The sequence below is a fragment of the Paraphaeosphaeria sporulosa genome (genome assembly GCF_001642045.1).
Source record: "Paraphaeosphaeria sporulosa strain AP3s5-JAC2a unplaced genomic scaffold CC84scaffold_11, whole genome shotgun sequence".
NCBI lineage: Eukaryota > Fungi > Ascomycota > Dothideomycetes > Pleosporales > Didymosphaeriaceae > Paraphaeosphaeria > Paraphaeosphaeria sporulosa.
The window spans coordinates 391,731-418,419 of NW_017253370.1; the positions used below are offsets into that span (position 1 = coordinate 391,731).

The window sequence follows — 26,689 nt, forward strand, 5'->3', positions numbered from 1 at the left end:
TCACACGATTCATCGGCGCGGCTGCATGTGACCTGCACCGTGCTGACTGGTAGGATTGACGTGAGCATCATTCTGGCCCTGTGTCTGGTCTTTCCGTGCTCCAAACCCAGTCCAGCGAACCTCACAGCACGAGGAAGGGTTCTCCAGGGTTAGACTATGCAGCACGACTCATGGAAGCGCTACGGTTGACCGCACAAATGCTCCGCAATACCACACCGCTCCAGAAATCCAAGCAATCGTCAGCAAGAAATAACCAACAACTCTTCTACCCGCCGTGTTGACACCATCCCATCTGTCGCTCTTCGTGTAGTTGGATCCTGCTGTGTACTTTTGATTTCATAATCGTTCTATGGGCCAAAACGGGGCCGTCAAACAAGCAGCACGGCTCGCACGCAAGCCATGACGACCTTGCTACGAACGCTTCACTGACCAGCCGCTCCCGGCACAGACTCCCGATCCCAGCGTGCCATTCCCCGTATATCCGCTCGTCCAAGCCAATCGCAATCCAAAACTGAGTGTCACTCCCGCACTCCGCCCCTCTATCCCACATCCAGTGGTATGTTCAGAATTAATCCCAAGGAAAATATGTCCAGACTACGCCAACGAGGAAGGGAGATCATGATCGGGTCCCCAAATGCATCACTACCGTGTCCCGCGCTCTAAATATACGTTGCCGAGGTTAGCTTTGGCTTTCCTCGCCTTGTGCAGCGGCGTCTACATTGTGGTAGTCGAGAATTTCTGAGTACCTGGGCCGCTGTTAGTGACTGCCCGCAACATCAGTGAAGCGTGTGCTCACATCATGATTTTCCATGTGTCAACGGGAAGGTCCGCGTCGTTGAAAGACCAGTCGAACTTCTCTTCTGCGCCCGGCTCGTCGGTAGGGTCGTGATAGGGAGCAAGGTATGGGTGGGCGAGAGCCTGTTCGGCCTTGACGCGCTTCTTCGGGTCGAAGACGAGCATGTTCTCGAGGAGGTCGATGGCTAGGTACTGTTAGAGGTCTGAAAGTGAAGAGAGCAGGGGAAGGAGGAACGCACCAGCTGGCTCAGCATTCTTGAATTTGTTTGCCAGAGGCTGGCGGTCGCGTTTGGGCAGCGACTGGACGAAGCGTAATGTCTGGAGACGTCAGCACAAAACTCTACCCAAAAAAAAGAGGACAATCTCACGTTTTCACTGCAGATGGTCTGAATAACATCATCTGGAGGAGTTCCCAGAAGCTCCGTGATAATAGAAAACTGGTTCACGTGGTCCTTGCCGGGGAACAGCGGCTTGCCCTCGAGCATCTCAGCGAAGATGCAGCCGGCGCTCCAGATGTCGACCTCTACATCGTACTTTTGCCAGGTAAGCATGATCTCGGGTGCTCGGTAGTAGCGCGTCGAGACGTAACCCGTCATCTGGGGGTCTTGTATACGGGCCAAGCCGAAGTCGCAAATCTTAAGATCACAGTTTTCGTTGACGAGGATGTTGCTGGGCTTCAAGTCTCGGTGGACAACGCCGGCGGAGTGGACATATTTCAGACCACGCTGTTGAGGTCAGCGGAAATCTCCTCGCATGAAGATCGCCACTTACGAGGATCTGGTAAAGGAAATATTGGATAAACTGCTTCTCGAGCGGTCTTGAGGTAAGCAGGCGGTGGAGATCAGTGCCGAGGAGCTCGGTGACGAAGTAGCTAACAATGTCAGTGAGGGGTGGAGAGGCAGCTGCGAATGCCTACATGTCCTCGAGCGGGGAAATGAAGATGTCGCTCAGGCTGATGACCTGCTCTCGTTAGGACCCGCCGCACACTGTGGTGAGCATACACACATTCTCGTGCCTCAGGTGCTTCAGGAGCTTCAATTCTCGGTATGTGCGCTTGGACAAAACCGGAGTGCTGAATGGCTTCATGATCTTCTTGATGGCGACGGCCTGGCTAGTGAGCTGGTCCTTTGCCGAGCTACAGCTAGTCAGCCTGTGGGGTATCCAGAAGACATAGTGTACCTACCAGACAAGACCAAACGCGCCCATGCCCACGGGCTGCAGGTCGGTGTACCTTTGCACATGTCAGTTTGCTCCGCGGCGCAAAGCGGGGTTTGTTGCATGTACCTGCTCGTTATCTCAAAGGTCGTGCCAAAGATTTGCGCGCGCACGAATTCGGCCATGATGGACGGCGGTGGAGGGTCGCCGCGTAGGGGGAATGAAGATGCAGAGTGCGGTGGGAGGTTGTTGTGGTGAGGTTGCCGGTTTGCGATACAGCGGAGTGGGCGAGGTGAGCGCGGCAGGTAATTGGGTCGGGGATTGGGACCGTAGACCTAGTCGAGTTCAAAGAGGCAACACCAGACGGTCCAGAAGAACCACAACAGGGTCTGCAGGCGGGCTGACCGAGCGAGCGTGGTGCAGCAGGTCCTTTGGCGGGGTGGACGCGTCCGGAGGGGCAGCAGCGCGCGCCGAGTGAAGAAATGGAGGGATGAGGCACGGGTTCGCGGTCGCGGGACAAGAAGACGATCACTGCCAGGAGCGGGGAGATACAAACACAGCTGTTATGGAGATGCGGAGGGTGAAGGAAAGCGAGGAAGAAGGAAATCGAGGGGCACGCCAGTATGGACGGCCACAGCCAGCGCCCGTGCCCGTGGCCGGGTTAGCAGGTTTCGCACAGAGGCTGGCTCGATCGATTTCAGGCGACGTCATCGACGATTTTCCCATCAACGCTGCCCGTTTGCCGTGCATGTCCGTACTTTCCCATGGGAGTCCTTACACAACACTAATAACCCTCTTACTCGGTATAGCCTACGCGTACCTCGCTGGTGCTCTTGCTTCCTCTTCTTCTTTTTCCGTGCTCTGCGCTGGCATTGTCTCGACATGTCTCTCATGCCGTATGGGCTCGTGCACGTTGCGAGCAGCAAGTGGATATTCCCCGGGACAACGACGGTTCTGTTCACACATTGAAAAGCCAAACTGCGCATGGCGGAATTGGCCGACAACGTCCTCACCACCGTCTACAGACTCGCGACGCCCAGTACTGCAACTTGTATCGCTGACCAACGCCTGCCCCATAGCTTCCAAGCTACACTGCGCATGCGAGCTTCCCGCGGAGCTGTAGCCAATGCTGGTCGCAGCACTCTACATCAGCAGTTAGATGGACATTACGCAGCTATGGATACAATCACTCGGCGACATCCAGTGCGAATCTTCCTAGACAACGCGCTGCAAACGTGCTTATGTCGCGGATGGTGCGGGGGCGGCAGTGCTTTACTGAGACAGCTTCAGCTCCCGATATGATTCGGGAGGATGACCACGAGGCCTCTCCTCGGCAAGGCCACAACGGGCTCGGCTACTGATGAGAACCCTGTGGCGGCGCTTCTTGAATTGGCATGCGAACAAGATGACGGCTGACGGTTCCTGGGGCAGGCAACTGATGTATACAGTAGGCATGTATCTGCAAGTATCGGGCTAAGGGATGGCTGAGCTGCATCAAGTTAGAGGGAGAGGGGAGAGGAATCCGCGTAACAGCAGCGAGGCTCCGGTAGGTGGAGTTTCTGCACATGCACTCGCTCGTCGCGGCGGCTGGTGTTGGCGCCCGCGTTGCCAGCGTGTCGTCATTGCGACGATGCAGTGTGGTCGGAGATGAGAGATGACGGGCCTTTTAATCTGTGCCTGACCGCGGTGACGAAAGCCGTCAGACCAGAGGCTGCCTCGCGGGGATGGCGATATTATGTACAGTGCTATGGTGCCTAATTTAGACGGCGAGAGGGCCGAGCTGCACGTCAGTTGCTACTTTGAGGCCGCTGCGACGGAAGCGATTGTGAGCCTGCGGACGAGGCCCTCTCTGGCGACGATAATGTTGATAATGATGATGATGATTCAGTGCGGCACTGCCCTCGGCGCGGCAGTGTCAGTTGCGCAGAGCACCGCAGGAGTCGCCGCAAGACAGATCCGTGCCGGGGCTTGGCCGCAGTGAAATGGCTCAGGTCAGAAGCACTGTGAATGAAGCCATTGGGGAACTGCTGCTGGCCAATAGCGCGGGCTGGCCGCCCAAATCTACCTGCGAGCGTCTCCCCGCCGCCGTGTCCCGACAGCACCGTCCGTCTCCTCGCTGCCCTGCCCTGCGTGCCTGTCCGTTGGAAGCGAACTTACTGCGATTGCTGCGTCTGCTGCGTCTGCGTGCCTGGCCAAGCAATCGACGTTGACTGACACCGTTCCGGAGCGGCTTGCTGAACGAGCAGTGTAAAGTTGGGGGCTACCACAGGTCGCTCCTTCCCAGCACGGCGGTTGTCCAGCAGCCGTGGAGCCTACCCCTTCAACCACCGCTTCCACTCACACGCCCGCCGCAACACGCCTGCGCACACTGCAGCGATACCACCGCGCCCGCATCCCTCCCGCCAGCCTGCTACAGCGCGCGGCGTCGACGACTGTTTGCGCGCGCCCTGGAGTGAGTGTGCCTTGCTGCTCAGCTGCACTGTGCTGCTAGAGGGGGCTACCTGCGCACTGGCCGCGTCCTCGCCCGGGACCTGGACTGCTACCGCGACCTCCACCATCACGCACCTCGACCATCCACACCCCATCCGCCCCCGTAGCGCCCCGCGCGCAAGCGTCGACTCGCCCTCGCCCTCGGCCTTGCACACCCGTCTCGCATTCTCGCAGCTGCAGCACGTCGCTGCCGTGCGCGTTCCGTCCTCGCTGCGCTGCCCCCAGATCGTTCCTCCCGCACTCGGAGCGCATCTCCATCCGGTGAAACACCACCTCGCCATTCACTCTGTCTCTGGACGCCTTCGTTTGCGAGCCGGCGCCCTGCTATTGTCTCCGTCGAGTGAGGCGCCTGCGCCTGTCGACCCTCCCGCACACGGCACACGGCCGAGCACCCGCCACGAGCAGCCGATAAGATGGGCATCTGCATGTCGAGCGCAGACAACCAGGATGCCGAGCAGAAGAAGCGCAGCCAGGCCATCGACCGGAAGCTCGAGGAGGACTCGCGCCGGTTACGGCGAGAATGCAAGATCCTTCTCCTGGGTAAGCAGCCGAGCCACGCTCCCTGCGCATGCTAGCTAACACGCGCATCCAGGCTCTGGCGAGAGCGGCAAGTCCACCATCGTCAAGCAGATGAAAATCATACATCAGAACGGGTACACGCAAGAAGAGCTCGCAATGTACCGCCTCACCATATATAAGAACGTGATAGACTGCGCGAAAGCCCTCATCGGCGCGATGCACCAGTTCGAGATTGCGCCCAGCGACCCCAACAATGAGGAATTCTGCCGCTATCTGCTCGACTACACCGTCGACCCCGACCCAGAGAAGCCCCTCGACATGCGGGTGGGCCAGGCGATAACCTCGGTATGGCGGGACCCATGCGTGTCAAAAGTCCTTGAGCATTCCAGCGAATTCTACCTAATGGACTCGGCGCCATAGTATGTTAGAGTGCAATCCACGCGCGTGCGGCTCCGCTAATTCCTGCAGTTTCTTCGACGAGGTTATGCGCATAGCCGACCCCAACTACATCCCGATCGAGTCCGACGTCCTCCGTGCGCGTACGAAAACGACGGGTATATACGAGACAAGATTTACCATGGGCCAGTTGTCGATACAGTACGTGTGCTCGTTTGGGTGAATCTCAGATCCTCCGGCTAATGTGAAACTGCAGCATGTTTGACGTCGGCGGCCAACGGAGCGAGCGTAAGAAATGGATACATTGTTTCGAAAACGTCACATCTATCATCTTTTGCGTGGCATTGAGCGAGTACGACCAGGTCCTACTGGAAGAAAGCTCTCAGGTACGGCACTCCGGTCCCAGTCCGCGCCTTGGCTGACAGCTTCTAGAACCGCATGATGGAGAGTCTTGTGCTGTTCGACTCAGTGGTCAACAGTCGGTGGTTCATGAGGACAAGCATCATCCTCTTCTTGAACAAGGTCGATCTGTTCAAGGCGAAACTGGCGCGCTCACCATTAGGGAACTACTTTCCCGACTATTCTGGAGGCAACGACGTGAACCGCGCAGCCAAGTATCTGCTCTGGAGATTTAACCAAGTGAACCGAGCGCACCTCAACTTGTATCCACAGTACGTATCATGCCTGCTGCGGGAAGTACCCTACTGACCTGTGCAGTCTCACACAAGCCACCGACACATCGAATATCCGACTCGTCTTCGCCGCTGTGAAGGAGACCATATTGCAAAATGCGCTCAAAGACTCGGGCATCCTCTGAGGTCTCGCTGTCTGCATCACCCCCTCCTAGACGAGGACACACGTCGACCGCTGTGCATATCGTTCATCTCTTCCTCCACCGTCCCCGACATAACATATAATACACGACACCACGATCGCAATACAGTCGATCGGAGCTCATCTCATGCACTTTTGAGTCACGATTACGGATTTGGGACATATCATCGCCTCTTGTCATCTTGCAGAGCGCAGCATTGGAGTTACAAGGCGTTATTTGGAGGTTTGGCTGCATGCGCGCAGCCGTGATGGGAATCTTTGTTTTTGAACCATATTACCCCTGGGCGTTGGTGTTCTTGTTTCACGAGTTGCGACGCGATTGCCCATACCAAACCCCCCCTTTTTTTTTTCCTTGCGCTGCCTGCCGCGTGCGTCACCCCGGTGCTACTTCCTTTCCCGCTGGTCTGAGAAAAGTTGTGTTTGGAGAGCGCGAGCAATAACATGTCATATACTCGATCCCCCTTTGTGTTTTAGTTATGGGAGATGTGCGGTGCGCGTCAGCTACCCGTGGGGAGGACATGAAGCTTCTGTGCGTTCTTGTAGGTGCGTAGTTAGGTGGCTTGTTAGGTCGGGCCAGAGCCACACAATTGTACGTCTAGTCTCTCATTGCACGAATGGGCCGGGCATGCTGTAGAGGCGGAACGGCGAGTATATCATACTATACTATACTATATAAGTAGGACGACGGCGGGAACCCGAGACCGCATTCTACCAATCAGAATCACCCTCAGCCCGATACATTCACGTGCTTTCAGTTGATCCATTGGATTGTGCCTTGTCCCTGGATTCTCAAAATTTAACATGAGGAAAAAGCAAGTGTATGCCTATCGGTCCACGCATCGAGTCACAGATCTCGTCATCTCGGAGCTGCCCGCGTGCGCCTTGTTCGTCAATCAATCCATAATCTCCCTCCGCTCCCCTCCTGGGCCAGAGTGTGGTGCTTCGCTTGCGCATTTGAGCAAACCTCAGTCTGGCTCACTGTGCAAATTAGCCGTGCCAGTTCCCGTGCCAGAGGATTCGCTTGGCTTTGCCCTCGTGGCGGCCTGGGCGATCAGGGACGGTAACGTGGACGCTGGGGGCGGATGGAGGGCTGTGCGTGTTGTGTTGTGCTGTGCTGCTGTGCGACTTGAGTGGTGTTGTTTTGGAGTTGGTCGTTGGAGGGGATGAAGATCGAATGGGGATTGAATGGGAAGACATTGGCATGGGTGCGGCATGTCGTGGGGGAGCTGTCTACGGAAATTCAGAGGGAGTTGGGGCACGGTGCAGTGTGCGTGGGTTTGTGCCGTGCATAGGGTGGATCCGATGGAGGGTAAAGATGAAGATGCGCGTTCTGTTCACGTGGGTACCGGACACGCGATGTTATTGAGATGCTAATAATAAATATCTTTCATTGGCTGCACCCAGTTCGTGGGATAAAACCCGGCGGCCACAGACAACACAGTAGATATGTGCAAACTGGTAATTCAGGTGCGTGGGCGCCGCGTGGGGTCTTTTCCTCGCCTTGATATACCCAATACATAGTCCAATGTGAATTTCTGCATAGGAGAGCATTTACATGCAGCCTCCTCCGCACACCAGCGGCGCAGCCAGCGCGCGAGTCATTTTCCACCGTCGATCTGCTCCACACTCACCGGCCAACGCCTCCCAATACGATACTGATAACAGCAACGTCTACATCCAACGTCTGTCACCAACCTTCCTCTAAAGCTAGTCGTGCAGTGTTCGTTCGCGGTCAGACGCAAATCCCGCGCCCAGTCCACCTGTCCACTCAGGAGCATGACTGCTTCTGAAACGCCAGAGGCGGCAGGCGCAGCACGTGGGCGGGGGTTCAGGAGCGTTTAAGCTCCGAGCTGGGCGCGCACGATGCAGATCAGGGCTCCTGGGTTGGTCTGGGCGGGCCTGGGATGGGGAGGCCTTAGCGAGGCGAGGTGATGAGATTATTACGTGCTGTGAAGGGAAGGTGGGCGGTGCGAGAACAAGTGGTGGCGTCCATGGAGGTCATCTCGAACGAGCAACGGTAGAGTCATGTCGTTCTATGTGAAGTTTGTGCGCGTGGAGTTGGGCAACACGAATCAAATCAAACTCAGCGACAGATGCATAGGTTGTCATGTATTCTCTGTATTGTAGGGTAGCTAGCGTAGTGATGGAGACAATTTAGTTATTGGTTCGGTAGGTGTCTTAACGAAAAAGCAACCGTGCCTGCGCCTTTGTCCAATCCGTGTGCCCGCTCTTTCAATATGACAGCCGCTCAGAGGAGCATCTGAACACTGAGGTAGTGTTCACGAGCGACAATCTGATGTCAAGTCGTCCTTGCAAAAGACAGCCATGCTGATTGTGTCGGTAAGCTGAGGCCAGCCTATCTGGTCCCCAGAATAGGATTTTGTAGTTTTGTCCCTCCGCAGGGAAGTAGGAAAGTCGTTCAATCGTTAACGCCGGTCAATGCCGCACAAGTGATAGATATCCAATATCGAAGCTTTTAGTCGAATCCGTCAAAACGCCCTTCGTGTCGAGCTTCTAGGCTGGACATTGCGAAGTCAAGGTAGGTCAAGCACACATCTCTTGCCTAGTGCCTGTTGGAGAGGAAGCCGTGGGGCTCGGCACCGCTCAGCGCCGCAGCAGTCTTCGGGGGAGCCGCATACTTTGCGTTAAGCGACAGAAAAGCTGGAAGCGTCTGCTCAAGGACTGGTGAAGCGGGAGGCGAGCCGCGGGTAGCAGATGCCGCGCTGGCAATGCTATCGACGCTGCTGACGGACGAGACTGAGGCATGGCGCTGGGCGCCGGCAGGTCGGTTGGAAAGAAATGAGTGAGCAGACTGCTGGGGCTCGGGGGCCGCGGTAGGCTCAACGGGGCTGCCGGCCTTCTTGGTGGGAGTGTTGACAGACAAGAAGGTACGCGGGAAGGGAATGTGGAGGCGACCGGAAGACATTGCGCCAGCTTGGTGGTTGTTGTTGATGTGAGTGAATAGAAGGGTGCCGAAGGCGAGGATGATGGTATTTGAAGAGTCGATGGGGTGTTTTACAAAGCAAGATGAGTGGGCGAGGTGGTAGGAGCGGGCGTCACAGACGATAGCTCCGGTAGTCCCGTGGTACGTTTGAGTAGAAAGAGGGAAAGTGTGGGGTGTCAGATGACCAGGCCAAATTATTGAAAAGATGAAAGCGTGCTGAAGGGAGGAATGCCGGAGATTTGCTGTGAGCTTATATTTCCTTCCTAAGTAATGGGTAGACGCAGCCAAGGACGCGAGTGTCCAGATGGTGAACAGAGTGGGCCTTATGCGGAAGCGCGGGATGTCGCAGTAGGCTGTCCGACACAATGTTGTGCGGCGTATGGGGGATCGACGCGGAAGCTCTCACCGGACGTGCTGGAATGTTTATGAATCGGCTAGTGTGAGATATACCGACTAAGAAGCTTGGTTGTGCGATGTGCTGTAGAGCCTCTTCGGCGGTTGGCTGGATCTCACTTGGCGGCGGGACGCGCCGAGAGATTCGCGGGCTTGGTGTTTGACAGACGTAACGTCGTGTATATGTTTATGAGTACCAGATGGTTTCCAGTTGCTGGGGCCGGTAGATAAGGATGTGAGCCTCAATGTTTTGGAATTCTTGGATGTTGACCGCTCGCTTGGCGGGGACAAACACTGGGGCGTTTGACGCGGCGGAGTGGAGAAGAATCAGATTGAGACGCAAGACGGAGAGTCAGGCAGACGGCGGGGTTTTTGATTCTTCTTTGCACAGGGAAATGGAGTCGGCTGGCGTGATAACGCAACAGGCGGTTAATGGATTTCCGAGGTCTAGTGTTAAGGCCGAGCAGGATGGACGAAACAAGCGGAGCCTGTTATGCAAGAGAACGCAGAAGAGTGGACAAAAAGGGCCGGACCTGTCACTAGGCTGACCCATGCGAGCTTGTCTCTGCCTCAGCGTGCGCCGTGGGGAGTAGCGCGGAGTTCAACATGGGATGGGCAGCCCACGTTGGGGCGGACTCAGTGTTGTTTGGCCATGCAGCAGTCAGGGAGACACAGAGGTCTGACATTGCGTCGCGGCAGGATCAGGGCCACCCAGCGACCGGACCCCTCTGTACAACCCGTCGGCGCAGGTCGCCTTGCTTTTTCCCCTACTGTGTACGCGCATGGAGAATTCTGGGGATCTAGTTGGCGGTGAAGCGGCTGCGGGGTTTGTCAATGCGCCGGCGGCTCGCTCGCCAGCCTGTAAGCCGAAGATAGCCTGTCCGGGCCTGCATGCACATTAGTGTGGAGGTGACGACCTCTCATGTTTTTTTGGTGATGCCATGGGTGATGCCATGGTGTGATCTGGGCTGGCGGAGGATGGGATCTGACGCTGTTGACGCTGATTGTGCGCGGTCCAGAGGAAGGGCTGCATGATGAGCAATACGCACGTGACATCGCCCCCCGACCTGAACAAATCAAGCAGGTGGGAAGGATGGATTCGGTGTCGAACGCGCAACACAGAAAAGGACTAGGCAATGATGTTTGGGGGCTGATTGGGCCCGACTGTTATCGAGCTTGTCAGCACCCGAACGGGAGGCCTCCAGTGATGAATCTCTCTCCTGCGACGCGTCCTCCACGTCCTCGCGAGTTACGACGCATCACGACAGTGTGAGTCACTACGGAATGGGCGATGGGCGCATCTCTCTTGAGGAACGAGAAGTCTGTTTAACTGAACGTCAAATCGCTGCGTCGTGATCCGTCGCCATCCAGGCACTGCCTCGTCTCTCACCCCACAAATTTAGTTGGCCATGTCGGCAGCGTGCGCATCAGATGGGTCCTTTGGACCGGGAGTGGGCTCGTGCCGTGGGGGCTTCGATCTCACGCTCGGCTTCGAAGACAGCATACTTGGCCTGCTACCCCAGGCCATATTCCTCGCCCTGGCACCCGTCCGATTGGCTACACTGCGAAGGCGCCGTGACAGAGTTGCTCGGCACTCCCATTTGGGATTCCTGAAAACAGTAGACACAGTGCCCTTCCTTAACTGAAGTTGAATTGACAACGGTATAGATTTCCGGTGTTTTGTACGTCGGCTCGTCGATCGCACTGTTGGCAATATGGAGCGAAATAGACTCTTTCAAGACGAAGCTGTCTGTCGCGTCGGCTGCTCTCGAGTTCATGAGCTCGCTCCTCATCGTGGTACTGTCTCGTATGGAACACAGCAGAGCAGTACGACCTAGTCATCTGCTACAGTTCTTCCTGCTGGTCCTGCTCCTATGCGATGCCGTGCGCCTGCGCACTCTGTTCCTGATGGATTATCCAACATCGCTTGTGACACCAGCATCGATTCATACATTCTTGACCGGACTGCTGCTGTTGCTAGAGTCTCTTGACAAGCGCGAGCTATTCAACTCCGATGGAGACCGCAAGCTTCCACCTGAGGAGACTATCGGTCTCTTCGGCAAGAGGTTATTCTGGCATCTCAATGACCTTTTCAGAGACGGTTACCGAAAGGTCCTCAAACCAACAGACTTGAGCAGTATGGATGCAGACCTCGCGTCGAAAGCACGAGCGGTGGCGTTTCAGCAAGCCCTCGTAGCGCAGGACAAGTCTAGAAGCATGCCTCTACTGCGAGTCATTTTCAAGATTCTATGGCCCGACTTACTTCTTCCGATCATTCCACGGTATGTCTTCAATGGAACAGCTGAGTTCACATGCTAAGCCCAACTGTAGCGTTATCCAGATGGCGACCACACTGAGCCAGCCATACTTGATTACGGCCATGATTGATTTCGTTGGAGAGCCCAAGACCCCTCAATCGACAAACAAAGGTTACGGTCTTATCGCGGCTTTTGCTCTGAACTATGCTCTCCTCGCGGTGGCCTTTGGCTGGACTGCGCAGAGTATGGCCCGGTTCATGACCAAGCTGCGAGGGTGCCTGATCTCTGCATTATACGATAAGACGCTACACACTTCGTCTAAAGATGTGGACCTCGGCAGTGCAACGGTCTTGATGAACGTTGACGTGGACAAAATACTGCAAGCCAGTAAGCAAATCAACGAAGTCTGGGCTGCATTTGTTGTCAGTGGTGTGGCCATGTACATCATGTATACCCACCTAGGCGTCGCTTTCGTCGCGCCTTTCCTGACGATGCTAATAGCGACTGGAGTGACAACTATGCTTGGCGCTATGATGAGAAACCGGATGAGTCTGTATGCAGCCGCAACGGAGCGACGTATCACAGCCATCGCGTACGTTGTCGGCAACATGAAAGGCGTACGCATGCTCGGATTGTCCGAGACCGTCTTTCAGATGTTGACCAAACTGCGTCATGCCGAAGTCGACGCATCTATATACTTTCGAAAAGCCATTGTTTGGATCACGCTTATTTCCAATGTCATGTTCCAACTCACTACTCTTACGACTTACGTTACCTTCGCAATCATCACGCTCGCGAAGGGCAATGGGACGACCCTTGATATGAACAGACTATATGGGTCGTTATCTGCCCTAAAGCTGTTCACCACGCCGTTTGGAATGGTGCTTCAGATACTCCCACAAATACAAACAGGTATCGCCTCCCTCGAGCGCGTCGAAAAGTTTCTCTTTGGGCAAGTCGTCCCTTCAGAAGATCGAGACGCCTCTGGCCCCAGCCTAAGCGGCAACGACATGGAACTACTTCCCCTCACAGCCCACCGTGAAGGAGGCCACGTTCTTTCATTGAGGAACGCAACATTTGCGATTGACAGTCAGCCTCTACTGTTTGACTTGACGACCAACTTCTCCGCGAACACGTTTACTATGATCGTCGGCAAAGTAGGATCGGGCAAGTCCGTGCTACTGCGCTCCCTTGTGGGCGAGACGGATCTTTCGCGTGGCCAGTTCCAACACTCAAGATTAGGCAGCGCATTCTGTGACCAGCAAGTCTGGCTCCGTAATGCCACAGTACGAGAGAACATTGTCGGAGAAGATGCGCTCGATGAATCATGGTACCAGAAGGTGCTCTGGGCCTGCGGCCTTTTGCAAGACCTGCAAGTGATGAAAGGAGGCGACAGCACCGCAATTGGATCGAAAGGTATATCCCTGTCAGGAGGCCAGAAAAATCGCATGTCCCTGGCACGCGCTCTTTATGCAAGGAAGCCGGTACTCGTGCTCGATGACATGCTTTCTGGGCTGGACAACACAACCGAGAAGCTTGTATTCAATCGAGTCTTTGCTCGCAGCGGCATTCTACGTAAATCACGGGCTACAGTCATCCTGGCTACGCATTCTACGCACTATGCTCGACATGCAGATCAGATCATTGTCATGGCGGACGGAAGAATTGCTGAGCAAGGAACATACCAGGAATTGCTCGAGAAGAATGTTGACCTCCGCAAGTTCAACGATGGCGAGACTTCTAGCACGGCAGACAGTGATGAAGAGACTGACTCTACTTCCGAAGCCGACATTGCCTCTCAACTGACCCCGAAACCCGTCGACGACAAAAACGAGGACGATCTTGCTCGGCAAACCGGAGACAGACGCAGTCTCATCTTCTTTATTAAAACCATCGGCGCATTCCATATGACCCTCAGCTGGTTATTGATGGTCGGAGGCATTGTCATGACGCAGATCCAGTTTCTCTGGCTGAAGTGGTGGGCAGAAGCCGACGACCAGAGCCGACGCGGAACGATACGCCAGCTCTATTTGTTCGTTATCGTCACTGTTGTTAATATTGCCGCATACTTCGCGTACTTTGTTCACTACGCGCTATGGTTCCAACCACGCTTGAGTTTGAACATGCATGCCAATCAACTTGTCGCGTTGATGCGCGCCAGGTTCTCGTTCTTGGTGTCAACGGTAAGTGAAGGCAGTTTCCTTCTGCGCAACGGAAACGCTGGTCGCAAAATCCTACTTTTCCGGCATGCATATGCTGACATCCGCCGTGCACAGGACATCGGTTCGATCACGAACAGATTCTCCCAAGATATCACGCTGGTAGATCTTCAGCTTCCCGTGTCGTGGCTGAATGTCACATTCGAGGTGATTTATACCATATGTTCATTCGTCATCATGGCAATCGCCACGCCCCCTATCGCCTCCACGATCCCGGTTCTCGGAGTTGTAGGCTACGGTATCCAGCGTGTGTACCTTAGAACGTCCAGACAGGTTCGTCTGATGGACCTCGAAGCCAAAGCTCCGTTGTGCACTCACTGTAAGTCGATCCTAGCGCTCATTTCCTTCCACGCTAACAGATGCCCAGTCCTCGAAACCATGGCCGGCCTCGTCACTGTTCGCGCGTTCGGCTGGGGAGAGGCATACCGCAAGCGAAACGACATACTCCTGGACCAATCGCAGGTTCCATACTACCTACTTGCCGCGATTCAAAACTGGCTGACGCTCGTATTGGAGCTTGTGGTTGCAGGCATGATCACCATGATTGTGGGCCTGGCTGTGGGACTGAAGACTAAGATCGATCCTGGGTATCTCGGCCTGGCGCTGATTTCAGCTGTTCGTGACGCTCCGCCTCTATATCATCACCATAGCATGCTAATAGTTCGCAGATGGACCTCGGCGTCAACTTCCGCATCATTATTGTGTACTGGACCGAGCTAGAAACCTCTCTCTCAGCCGTCGTTCGTATCCTTCAATTCTCGGAAACACCTCCAGAAGAACTCGGCCTTACCATCGCTTCCCCACCACCAAACTGGCCGAAAAGGGGCGCCATCACCTTCTCCAACTTTGCAGCAAGCTACACTGAAGAAGGCAAAAAAGTGCTTAGCGACATCGATCTCTCAATCCAACCGGGGGAGAAGATCGGCTTGTGCGGCCGCACCGGCAGCGGCAAATCCAGCCTCGTCGCCACGCTCTTTGGGCTCCTGCATCAGCGCGAGGGACAAGTCGCAATCGACGATATACCCATCACAGACGTATCCCTTTCCACTCTACGTTCCAAGATCATTGCCCTCCCACAAGAGCCCTTCTTCCTCAAGGGCACGGTGCGGTATAATCTCTCGCCCTGGGACATAGAAGCCCGGCGCCCGGTCGTTTCCGACGAACAGATGCAACTCGCACTGGAGGAGGTGCAGCTCTGGGAGAAACTCAGTGGTGCGGCCGAGATGGGGCAATCTGCGCTGGATCTGAGACTTGACAATGTAGATAGTCTGTTGAGCCAAGGAGAGAGGCAGCTTTTCTGTCTTGCGAGGGCGATATTGATGGATGGAAAAATCGTGGTGCTGGATGAGGCTACCAGCAGGTAAGAACTTTATCCTCTACTCCTCTATCTCGGCTCAATACTGATACTTTTAACGTAGTGTCGACGCACACACCGACGCCTTGATGCAGCGTATCCTGCGTACCGCATTTGCAGATCGTACCATCATTGCGATCGCGCATCGGCTGGACACCATACTAGATTTCCACCGCGTAGTGGTAATGGATGCGGGTAGAATTGCGGAGGTAGGGGTGCCAAGTAGGTTGCTAGAGACGGAAGGGAGTTTATTCAGGGCGCTGGTGGAGAGCCAGAAGGGGGCTTGATGACTTAGACATCCCATTGAAATTGTGCAAACAGAAGGAAGAGACTGGTACACACGGAATAATGGGCGTATACGGCAGAACGACGGTATCGGGATGTTGGCTGAAGTTACGGGTGTGATGGTGCGGGTTGGGTATGTTCCTTATTGGCCAGTTTCTAATACCTGCCCGCCCTTCGGCACTTATCGTGGCCGACGACCATGGGTCCCTTAGCAGAAGGACTATCTGCATGGCTCGAAAGTCACTAAGATTCTGAACATTCACTAGAAACAGAAAGTCATTAGCTCGATTGGGTTAGCGCATAGGTAAACTCCGGAGTTCACCTTCACCTTCAAGCCTCACTGACCTGGACGGCGATCACCGAAATGCTCACGCGAGCCCGCCCTAGTCGTCCACAACGTATGACCAATCCTCGGACTTCGTGCCTTGCACGATGAAGTGGCGATGGCAGTTCTCGTAAGCAGAAAGCATGGCATGCTTCATCGCTTCATAGCACATGACGCATATGCTCTTCCGCCGTCAACTAACCTGCTTCGATTTATCACAGTGTGGTAAAGCATTGTGATCAACCTCTCCAGCACAATTTCCGCAGTGTATGCGCAACTAGTTGTGAAGCATCCTTCAGGAGACATGCCGCGCCACTTTCAATTTCTTGATCTTCCAAGAGAAATTAGAGAGATAATTTACGAAGCATTGTTATGCAACTGGGAGCTCAACCACACACGAGAGCGCGCCTACCTGAGCACCCGCTTCGACAACCCCACAGCAATCTTACGACTCAACCATCAGATTTACAGCGAGGCATTTGACTACCTCGTGAAACACAATCAATTTATCAGTGTAGACTGTGATGGCATTAGCATCCGTTCTGACCCCCTCGGCCGCCAGATCCTCGCAGTGACAGAGGACCCCAAGAAGATCGGCCAGTTCAACGGCTACGTCGCTCGCATCAAGTGGTCTACAAACAAGGATCCTCTGCAGAAGATTCGACGAAAACAGTACATGGTCCTCGGACGACAACTTCCCGACCTCCTCAAATGCACAGACTACCACGTCATGACTCAATGGCCAGCCATCACTATGACCATCGCCATCAACCCCATCCGTACTTCCAGGACGGATCTTACCACCCCTTCCCTCCGCCCTTTCCAGATATCCCTCCTCCACATCATTCCTACGCTCCTCCACGCCTTCCCGGGCCTCACCATCGAAGGCACTGCCGTCCCCAGAAGACTCGCTGGCCACATCATTCGCGAGACTGCTCGGCCCCGCTGGATGACGCCCGCTGCTGCGCTCGCGGATCTTCTCTGGTTCAAGCACAACAACGATCGCCTCGCAAACGAAGCGTACTACCTTTCCACCAACACCGCCATTGAATGCGGGCTCAAGACAATCGACTACATGCGCGCGTCGCCCGGCTGGCCGGAATTGATACTTGCTGGCGGTCGGTCGTTCGTCAATGCAGTTGCTGAGCTCGCATTTGAGTTACGAGTTGCAAGGGCGCAGCGCGCGCTCGATGCTATGGAGCGCTCCCAATCTCGCAGAAACCTGGTAGAGGAATTCTCAGAGCATGTCAATGCTGATCTAGCCAAATGTCTTCCGCCAGTTCCATCGGATGGCGACGAAGCCTTCTGGGAGCCCAACCAGGAGCAGGTCGCTGTGGTCTTGTGTATGCATGCCAGGAAGCATCGGTTGCTCCTTGATGTGGAGAGTCGTGATGCTGCGGTGGGATTGGTGGAGCGGGCGCTGCAAATGGTTCCTGATAACGAGGCGGTGAGGCGAGAGAGCATTGCGGTGGCGGCGTGGTCGAGGCGTGTCGATAGGTATATCAACGAGGTTTGGGTGTCGAGTAGTGGAGCGATGGAGGAAGTGAGTCGAACTGTAGCGATACGCTCTAAATTGAGTACTGACTTTGTTGCAGATGTGGCAATGGTGGGAGCAAGAAGTAGAGTTATGATTGTTGAGTACGGCGACGTCTGACGTTTTGATTGAAGCGCAGGGCTGGCTCGTGTTCACGATCGGGACGTCGGCTCTTTCGAAGCAAAAGGCCACGACCTCTAAACCATCTACCAGACACCTCCCGAGAGTGCTGTACACAAGATCACTCCCACTTCCCGTGCGGGACAGCCTAATGCCTCCCCGCCAAGATCTTCGTCCAGAATGCACACCGTGAATCAACTTCACTCTGCGCAACCATATTCACCCTCTTCGGCTGCTCCGCTGTGAAGACAGCCACATTCGCAGCCGCCTTTTTCTTCACGTCGATCGCCCTCCAACCCGGTCCTGCTGCAGGATCCTTCGCAAACCGCGCCCATGTACCACGCATGAAGCTGGAAAGCTCGCGCTGAGCGGCCGTCGAGTTAACCAGTGGATACGTGCTGAACACTGAGTAGATCTCAGTGGAGTGGTATGCCCGTGAGTCGGGGAAGCCGGCTGTATTTGGGAAGGATGCATTGTACTGTTTTTGCGTCAGCACAAAGCTTCGTGTCAAATTTGTTCTCAAACTCACATAGTATCTCCACGATGGCGTACCAATCGCTGATGTGTCGTTCGCTACGAGCGCCGCACCACACTGGAACGAGATATCCGTGTCGATGTCGGCGAGGGCGTCGTAGGCCGTAGGATACCTCTCACTGCCGACAGGATATTGCTTTTCGACAGCTGCCACGAATTCCGGAGAAGGTACCGCGCCGAGGGCTTGCTGCAGATACGCCGTGAGGTTGTTCTGGCTGTACACAATGAAGCGCCCCTCGTCCGCGTTTGTGCCACTCAGAATCGGAATGCGAGCGATATCACCGGACTTCCGGCGTTCGGCAATGTTCGAGAAGTACGTCTTGTTGTCTTGCACAGGGGGGAAATACAGGAACTCGCTCTCGAGGATCTCCTTGATCGTGCTCGCAGGTGCCGCAGAAATACATGTAAGATTACTCTGCGCATCAGTGCAGTTCAGCGCCGCTGCGAGGGCATCCCAGGCTGGCTTGCCGTCTGGATACAGCCTCCCCACGTTTGGTGATCCACGGTAGCTCAATTGGCCGCTTTCCATAATGGCTGCGTGGAAAGGTGGTGTCGATTTCGCAGGGAAACTTGTCAGTAGTGCGTCCACGGAGAAGGAGCCCGCGCTCTCGCCGAAGATTGTGACTTTCTTGGGATTACCACCAAAAGCGGGGATGTTGCGTTGGACCCAGTCGAGAGCGAGACGCTGGTCGAGGAAGCCCAGATTACGGTCTTCCAGATCCAGCTCGGGAGCGTTAGGGAAGCCAAAGACTGCGTTCGTCTGTCAACGTCATCCTCCTCAATGAATTAATCATGACCTTACCGTTAGTGCGATAGTTGGCAGCGACAATCACAACATCCTCATACGCGGCAAAATGGCTCCCGTCGTACGCTGCAATCGACGAATCACCAAAGTACAAGCCACCTCCGTAGATCCAGAACATGACCGCTCGTCCACCTTTCGGAGCCGGAGTGGCAGGCGCGTACACATTGAGATACAAGCAGTCTTCGCTTTCTTCGGGCGGTGGTGTATTGAACAAGGCCAGCGTGAGGTTCTTCACGGGTTGCGGAACTGGCAGTTATCAGCTTTACATCTCGTACAACTGATATGAGACATGATGGACGACGTACACGCAAATTCTTGTACACATGCTGGCTTCCTGGTTTTCGTGTCCAGCGGTTGCGTCCATGGCTTGTGATTCCGTGGGGGCTCGAAACGATTTGGAGGCGCAGCGAAGGGGACGCCGAGAAATTTGTTCACAACTGCTGGTGCAGAGGGCAGCGATGTCGTCGTGCCCACGATCACGCCACTGTCGATTGTGGCTGTGGGTTTTGTCTGGCGTTTATTGTAGGCCGCGCTGAGGCCAGCGAAGACAAGTGCGCCCTTGAAGATCCGCATTCTGAAAGACTACCTACCAACGTAATGAACGAAGCTGATGCGGGTACCTTCTTTCTGGTCGCCTCCGTCATTTTATACCAATCCCACCCCCCTCATCTTCCATCGCAGATTCGTCCGCAATGTGCTACCTGCTCCCCCAGCTGAGTAATGTTACAAATGCTCATTATGGGCGGCGTCGGTTGATTGGCTCCGCCGGCAAAGGATTGGATGGATCGCATCTGATGGAATCGGATTGGTTGGTGATGGCGCAGTGGGTAGTTGAGTGTCTCTTTCGGGGATAGCTCGCGTCTGGTTTCGGACGTCAGAAGAGGTCAGAAATTAGGCTGTTGGTGGAACTTGGAAACCACAGGCGATGAAATCCACGGGCTTCCGTTCTGACTGGGGGCTCAGATGATCTCATGTAGACCTATATCGCTCTTGTGGCACCGCCGAAGATGGCCTCATTTTTTCTATTGAGACACACGATTTATTCTGATCGACATCTTGTAAATCCGATCCAAACCGACCGCTACTTTCATTCACCCAAATAGACTTCTGAAGCTTTAGCATCTTCATTGCTCCATATTCACAGCTCGAGTAACACCAGCTACAGCTGTATGATACGATCCACCAATGGGCGCGCCGCATTCCGGACACCTTGCTAGCTGCATTGGCATACCACACTCGCCGATAGCGAACTGATATCAAGTTAGCGGAAGAATAAGGAGCTGCAAAACTCGCATTTCTTACCGGATGGCCATTGGCACAATTATACCAATGCCCAGAGTGAGTCGCAATGCCCCTTGGGCCCGATACCATCGCGGCCTTGATCATTGCCAGCTCCTCTGCTGTCACCTCTTCGTACAACGGTCTATGCAGCAGCTCTAGGCTCTCCTCTACGGCTACTTTCAGCTTCTCGGCATTCTGGAAAGGCTGCTTGCAGCTCTCAAGAGCAATTTTAAGGAGAACCTTCGCTTCAGCAACATATTCCTTCGCTTTGGCTTTGCCACGTTCCTCCGACAACCCAGAACATTGGTACATCTGCGTTATGTTGGCAAAATAGAGTGACAATTCGACCGCGAGCTTTGGGATATTGGCGGCGGTGCTCTCAGTTATCGCAGATTTGCACGATGCAAGGAAAGCGCTGGCTAGTGCTGTTGGTGAACCTCCTGGAAATTTTGTGTTGGATGCATTCCCAATTGCTTTTGCAATGTGGAACTTATCCTCGAGGATCATAGATTCAGTCTTGATAAGTAGAGCCCGCCCGCCTAGCACCACACGACGATCACGCTCGACCATTGGAACTTGCTCGTGAATCGCAAGCGATGAGAACGCATTATCGAGTGAACCCGACCGATTGGATGCTATCGCATGAATAGTGGCTTCATGGAGCTTTCGTGCTGGTTGGTGGCGGTCTGCAACTGTTTTCAGGAACGCAGCGATATCGCTTCCCAGCTTGAATGGGGCTCTGTATCGCTCTTTCATCTTCTCGGCACTAACAGCTTTGACGTGATCCGCTCTCCTACCGTCGAAATCCATCAATATCAGATCCTCGAGGGGATTGGACTTCGGCCTGGTAATCTCTACTCGGGAGTCATCCAGCAGTTTCTGGATGCTGTGCAGCCTGGTTTCAAGGTCTCTCAAGCTTGTCTTCCCATGAACGAGGAATCGCTTTGACAACTCATCAATCACAGCTCTGTTGATCACGCGATTGTAACGTTGTGTGACATACTGCCTGACTGGGGCTTGACAATCTGGACATTGAGGAATCTTGCCAGCGAGAGACCTAGAAATGTCCGCGAGTCCGTTCATTTGACCAAACTTGTCGGAAGTGTACACATCGGTCAAACCGACGAGACCGTCAAGGCTTTCAGCCGTAAAGAAGTGCCCACATCCAAGGACAACAATGGGGTTTTCATTGACGTCAATCTCGGCATAGGTGAGCATCTCCAAGAGATCGACTCGACTGTCTCGCTTCTCGGTGCACTTGTGACACAGACTCTCTGGGCATGATTCCCCGCAAAGTCCGGGACATTGATGGCCACACTCCAAGATCTTTGAGCATCGGACATCGCAGGGTAGCCGATTACAGGGCGCCGAGCAGGGCATCATGCAGGCTCCTTGATGCTCGCAGCCCCACGTACAGGTCTCTATGCAGGGCGCGCAAGGCTCGGAACACAGCTCGGTGCATTTAGAGTGCTTGCATCGAACTTCACAAGGCGCCGAACATGTACCGCAGTCTTCACCCTCATGGCACGGTTTTCCACAAGTGTGGTTACACGCTGCCATCTTCCTGCCACATATCTTTTGGCATATCTGATGGACTGTAGTCAATCCTCCAGCCTTTGGCTTACATTGACCACAAGTCCCATGGCAAGGGTGCCCACACTTCAGAAGCTGAGAGCAAGGTGTGGGGCATTTGTAGTTCTCAGCTTTTACGTCTCTGCCACAAGGCATCTGTACCAGATGGTTGCATTCGGGGACTGTCCTCTCCACTTGGATGGTGCAAGGGATCAAACTTGGAACTTGCGCCATGTAGCAAGGGACGCAAGATTTGAAGTGGCCGCAAGGAAGCTCGACGTCATCTAGCTTTATGAGACATCGCCCACAGTCCTCTCCACACGTGCTCTTCTGGCACAGATGATTACACGGATCAAGAAGACGCTGGCATGGCTGTGGGCAGGAGAAAACGGCGTGCATGGTTTCCGAGTGACACCGGGCCTTGCACATGTGACCACAGTCAGGAAGACGCCACGGGCATGCTTCGCGACACCCACCTTCGGGACTGAGCCTCGAGAAATCGTCCGATTGAGTTATCTGAATTGGAGTTTCCGGATGACGGGGACAACACAGCTCCAGGGCCGTTCCGACCGACTCGCTCGCTCGGAGGATCCCAAGAACTTTCTCCCACATGGGAACATATGAGTACGTTTTTGAGTTGCCAAAGAGGTACATCCCGTGCTGGGCTCGGCTCAAGAGGACATTTATGCGGTTTGTAGTTTTCAGAAAGCCAACCTTCGGAATATTGTTACTGCGCACCAGCGAAATGATGATGACTTTGGCTTCTTCCCCTTGGAAGTTGTCCACTGTGGCCACCCTCAACAGCTCACTCAAGGTCTTCCTTGCAAGGGGCGCTTTTCTGTGACCCACGGTATCGCTATGTCGAATTGACGGTGAGTCATCTTCCGAATCCTGGAAGCCATCTTTCTCGAGTGCTTCTTGATCCCTGTCACTGAGGACAATTTCGAAATCGCTGCGCATCGCTGCGCGTAGTTTCTGGAGCTGCCCAGTGTATGGCGTAAGTACGGCGATTTCACTGCTCTTGTATGCTCCCTGCCGAACGATATGGCGAACCATCGCGTGCACCATGTCAACTTCCCACTGGTTGGAGTGAGACTTGTGATGCATATCCGATTGTTGGTTGTCTTCTAGATTGTCATGGTCGACCCAGAAAACGTTCTTCCGCATTCCGACGACATCAGGTTGCATGGCAGTGGTGGCATGGTCCACCAAGTCGGGATAGATTGTCTCTCGAATCAGCCGTGATATGTCTGGACGCATTCGTCGCTGGACGTTGAGTTGAGCAACTGGCATCCGGAGCCTTCCGGGCTCACCAACAGACAGCCTTTCGAACTGACTGCGATCTAGTTGATACAACCGCCCTTTTCGGCTTTCGAGGGACAAGTCTTTGAAGTTGTTGATTTGAGGACGCAACTGTTCGTGGTCGCCAATCTGTATGAAATGCTCTGCAGCCGGAAGAAGCGCCGAGATCATGTGGGGCTCCATTACCTCACCTGCTTCTTCACAAATAACGACCTTGCATCTCACACGCTGCAAGGTTGCTATACGCTTGGCCAGGCCCGTAGTCGTGATCCCAATTACATCTGCGTTCTGCAAGACCCTTCGATCGATTTCGTCGTGCACGTTGGTTATCTCCTGTTGAATGCGCTCAGTGTCCTTGACTCTCTCGAAAATGTCGTCCAGCGCGATGTCTCTGATTTCTTGAGCCCAAACATTCCGGATCTGAGCTCTTTCAGCACGCGACAGGGAGTGAACATTACGCTCTGCTTTGGCAAGTAGAGCATCCTTTCCAGGTAATGCCTGAGCATATTCTGCAGCCACATCAAGCATGTTGATGTCTGTGGACGCCCAAATGTCGAAAGGATGGCGTCCAGCCATCTTAAAGCCATCTTCGTCAATGTCCGGGAACTGTTGATGGATTGCGGGGTGTGTCATCCGCAGATGGAATTGTAATTGTTTCCAGTCGCCGCGGCTGGCAACGTGAACTCTACCCAGACTCTTCTTGATGAAATCGCTCTCATTTTCCAAAGCATCATATGATTTGCCAAGAATGTAGCTTTCGGATCGAGTTTTTGATTCGGCCTGTGACACCTTTCGAAGGTTGTGATTCTCGAGTACAGTCGAATGGCTTTGACCTCCAAGGCGAACGACCTTCTGAATGCCTGTCTCCAGCAAGTGTTCGAGGAATTGGTCCAAGGCATGGTTCGTGTAACAGCTTGCGGAATGTTAAGCTCGTGTGTACGCTCATGTGTACCGGAAATAGATATAGACTTACACAACAACGATAGGGCCTAGCCTAGCCCTAGTTCTGCACTCCATGAGCACTTTCATCAACTGGACACCCAAGAAAGACTTCCCGGTTCCTGGTGGGCCTTGTATGAAAGCGAACTCGCGAGACAATGCTGCAAGTAATGCGCGGCACTGGCCAAAATCCAGCTGCGTTCGTTCTTCTATCTCACGAAGAATCTCACCATCATTCACAGTGATAGACGCTGGATTGATGCGGATATCTCCATTGCCAGGTATATCCGTCTTTATGATAGGTTCCAGAGAATAATGAAAGCCGCCTCGCGCATATAGTGGCGGTGGAACGTCCACTCGTTCAGTTTGCTTCGTTGTTTGCGTCTTGCCGGGTAAAATCCAGTCTTGAAACGGTAGTCGCCCCAATCGATTCATTTCCTGGAGATTTCTCAACACAGGCATAAACGTGGCTGGTAACACTCCCGGAAACTCAATCAACACACCTCGCGTCTTCTCACAGCTGAGTCGAACAAGCGTCTCGATATCTTCTTGGTTATGTCGTGCCAGCTTCGCTGTGATAGTTGCTTGACGTTCGTCATTCGTGAGGCTGTGCTCCTTCCTGTTATCCGTAATCCGCAACGTGACGGTGAGGAAGACATGCTGAACCACATCGTTGTGGACCGTGATGAACGAGAGAAGTATTCCCTCGCTCAGTCGTCTACAGTCCTCCCACCATTTACGCCGATTAGTTGCCGATTTCCCACGAAGAATCTGCAACTGCGGGAAGGACAAGATGACCTCGAGGCCACGGCGCTGGTCAAACGAAAGGTAGCTGATATAGGTATTGGTATAGTGGTACGCGCGGAAATCCCCGAAGCTAAGCTTTGGGTTCCTGAGGGCCTCAGGGCCTGCTTCGATGGCATGCATGAGGTTGCCCAAAGCCTCTTTGAGTTCACCGAAGGTATCGTACCGAAGTAAGCGAAAATTAGTGTCGACATGGCGCTGAGCCGGGTCCAGGATGAAATGAGGTTGATCCTTATCTGCAAGCGGCAAGAACTCGGGTATATCGCTCATGATTTCCTCACGCGTGGGAAATATCTCCATCTGAGAAATGTCTGCCTTGTCGTTGTCGTGTCGATCGCGCGGGATATCGATGGTTCGGGGGTAAGAGGAAGGAGCGGCGGAAGGCTGGAGTAACTCCTGCACTTCCTCTTCCTGTGCTAATAGTCCGTTCGCACGGTCCACGACCGCACGCATCTCTCCGATGTGGCGGGCTACGATCGTGTAGGCTTGAGATCGCGCCTCGCTGATCATTTGTACCAAGTTCTCGATTCCGTCCATCAGAGCAGGTAAATCCTCGTTAAAGCGAGCGCGCGGTTCCCTCCGAAGTATCTCTCGGAGCGCTAGACACATCGCCATCATCAGCTGCTCCGCTTTCGTAGTGAAATCCGGGGTGATGGTATCACTATATACCTTGCCAACAATTTCGCAAACATGTTGGAAGAATGGAATCGCGCGTTTACCGTTCGCGCCAGTGACGAAGTTATAGAGGCTGCCCGCGTAGGTCTCGATAGAGAGACAGTCGAGGATCGCAGGATGTGTTATGGTTCGGAGAAAAGCCAGAGTTACATCGATCAACCCGTGATGATCTGTGAGCCGAGTCCGAACCGCCATTGTATTCTTGATGTGATCCCGGCCGAACATGTCCTCGTTATCGAAGTCTCTCGGGAGCATCTGCTTCCACTCCCGTTCGTCTCCGTCGAGTATCTGCAGAGCTCCACTCCACAGCTGGAGGGACGTCTTCTCGTCATTCGGCCGTGGAGGTGACTTGATGAACCTCTTCCAATAGTTGTATTCTCCTCTTGCCTGTTGTTGTGTGACCGTTTCCTCCTCCCGTGGTTTTTTCTCTCTTCCTGACGTGAGGTCATGAGAGAATTTGCACGTTTCCCCGAACCTGCAAGAGCCGCGCTGTTGATAGAAACGACACACTCCGTGCGCATTAGGCTGTCTCATAGATGACCCGCCGCCTCGACCACGCCAGCTGCTCCCTCCACGCGGCCCACCTCCAAAACCAGTGTTGCCTCGTCGGTTGCCCAAGTGAATCATGTCTGACATGAACAGGAGAATCCGCTGATGCGCTCAGAGTTCCAGTCAGTGGTGCTGGTGTATGTCCCCAACGATTGTTGTGAAGACTTTGAGATTTCGGTGCCTTGTCACAGGTGAAAAGGGAAGGAATGAACAGGCACCAGTACAAGGCACCATATGAACGCCCAAATGGTTCCAAGTATATGGCACCCATAGGATAAGGTTTGTGTATTCCGTCTGTTTTCATTGGAGATCTGATGCATGTAGATCCACTACAGTGGTACTGAACTGACGAATAGCACATGTACACGGTTGCGCAGCCTCGGAAACAAGTTCTTCAGATAAGAAGTGTCAGCCTTGTGAGGGCGCAAAGTTGTAGTTTTACGGTCAACATCCATTATGCCGACTACCTATGTAGGATGAGCTACTGCAGGACCATATTAGTTCCGCCTTGGTTCAGAGTGATTTTCTGGAGCTCCGTGGGGGTTTTGGCCTGCGAGAGAGAGCATGCGAAAGATAAGCACGGGACATTGGCTTTGAAAATCATGTC

The 26,689-nt window shown here is 54.1% G+C and overlaps 8 protein-coding genes across 8 annotated transcripts; 4 read left to right on the forward strand and 4 right to left on the reverse strand.

Moving 5' to 3' along the window:
* Nucleotides 1-264: 264 nt before the first annotated feature.
* Nucleotides 265-2,589, reverse strand: CC84DRAFT_1168117 (MAP kinase ClK1). The gene is made up of 9 exons (XM_018179323.1): nucleotides 2,080-2,589; nucleotides 1,979-2,026; nucleotides 1,801-1,930; nucleotides 1,712-1,755; nucleotides 1,567-1,666; nucleotides 1,164-1,520; nucleotides 1,035-1,113; nucleotides 797-980; nucleotides 265-746 (listed from the first exon to the last, which is right to left on the reverse strand). Exons 1-9 carry the CDS (start codon nucleotides 2,133-2,135, stop codon nucleotides 680-682), a joined length of 1,065 nt encoding a protein of 354 aa, XP_018031265.1. The 5' UTR covers nucleotides 2,136-2,589; the 3' UTR covers nucleotides 265-679.
* Nucleotides 2,041-3,188, forward strand: CC84DRAFT_271444 (uncharacterized protein). The gene has a single exon (XM_018185685.1). It carries the CDS (start codon nucleotides 2,441-2,443, stop codon nucleotides 3,071-3,073), a length of 633 nt encoding a protein of 210 aa, XP_018031266.1. The 5' UTR covers nucleotides 2,041-2,440; the 3' UTR covers nucleotides 3,074-3,188.
* A 1,339-nt stretch (nucleotides 3,189-4,527) lies between these two features.
* Nucleotides 4,528-6,282, forward strand: CC84DRAFT_271473 (guanine nucleotide binding protein, alpha subunit). Its single transcript, XM_018185687.1, has 6 exons — nucleotides 4,528-4,980; nucleotides 5,033-5,378; nucleotides 5,428-5,556; nucleotides 5,612-5,741; nucleotides 5,788-6,026; nucleotides 6,073-6,282. Exons 1-6 carry the CDS (start codon nucleotides 4,854-4,856, stop codon nucleotides 6,170-6,172), a joined length of 1,071 nt encoding a protein of 356 aa, XP_018031267.1. The 5' UTR covers nucleotides 4,528-4,853; the 3' UTR covers nucleotides 6,173-6,282.
* A 2,078-nt stretch (nucleotides 6,283-8,360) lies between these two features.
* On the reverse strand, nucleotides 8,361-9,259 carry CC84DRAFT_271467 (uncharacterized protein). Its single transcript, XM_018185686.1, has one exon. The coding sequence runs from the start codon at nucleotides 9,113-9,115 to the stop codon at nucleotides 8,753-8,755; it is 363 nt and encodes a 120-aa protein (XP_018031268.1). The 5' UTR covers nucleotides 9,116-9,259; the 3' UTR covers nucleotides 8,361-8,752.
* Nucleotides 9,260-10,751: 1,492 nt separating this feature from the next.
* CC84DRAFT_1154264 (ABC transporter) lies at nucleotides 10,752-15,928 on the forward strand. The gene is made up of 7 exons (XM_018176875.1): nucleotides 10,752-11,145; nucleotides 11,195-11,808; nucleotides 11,858-13,967; nucleotides 14,061-14,322; nucleotides 14,371-14,618; nucleotides 14,672-15,363; nucleotides 15,422-15,928. Exons 1-7 carry the CDS (start codon nucleotides 10,936-10,938, stop codon nucleotides 15,642-15,644), a joined length of 4,359 nt encoding a protein of 1,452 aa, XP_018031269.1. The 5' UTR covers nucleotides 10,752-10,935; the 3' UTR covers nucleotides 15,645-15,928.
* A 343-nt stretch (nucleotides 15,929-16,271) lies between these two features.
* CC84DRAFT_1221459 (uncharacterized protein) lies at nucleotides 16,272-17,598 on the forward strand (the record flags this gene model as incomplete). The annotated part of the gene is made up of 2 exons (XM_018183276.1): nucleotides 16,272-17,510; nucleotides 17,563-17,598. 2 exons carry the CDS (start codon nucleotides 16,272-16,274, stop codon nucleotides 17,596-17,598), a joined length of 1,275 nt encoding a protein of 424 aa, XP_018031270.1.
* A 171-nt stretch (nucleotides 17,599-17,769) lies between these two features.
* CC84DRAFT_1101589 (alpha/beta-hydrolase) lies at nucleotides 17,770-19,533 on the reverse strand (the record flags this gene model as incomplete). The annotated part of the gene is made up of 4 exons (XM_018174921.1): nucleotides 17,770-18,099; nucleotides 18,151-18,905; nucleotides 18,958-19,206; nucleotides 19,266-19,533. The coding sequence occupies 4 exons, from the start codon at nucleotides 19,531-19,533 to the stop codon at nucleotides 17,770-17,772; spliced, it is 1,602 nt and encodes a 533-aa protein (XP_018031271.1).
* Nucleotides 19,534-20,079: 546 nt separating this feature from the next.
* On the reverse strand, nucleotides 20,080-26,067 carry CC84DRAFT_1154270 (NFX1-type zinc finger-containing protein 1; the record flags this gene model as incomplete). Its single annotated transcript, XM_018176876.1, has 4 exons — nucleotides 20,080-20,210; nucleotides 20,263-24,028; nucleotides 24,089-24,673; nucleotides 24,788-26,067. The coding sequence occupies 4 exons, from the start codon at nucleotides 26,065-26,067 to the stop codon at nucleotides 20,085-20,087; spliced, it is 5,757 nt and encodes a 1,918-aa protein (XP_018031272.1). The 3' UTR covers nucleotides 20,080-20,084.
* Between the last annotated feature and the right edge of the window lie 622 nt (nucleotides 26,068-26,689).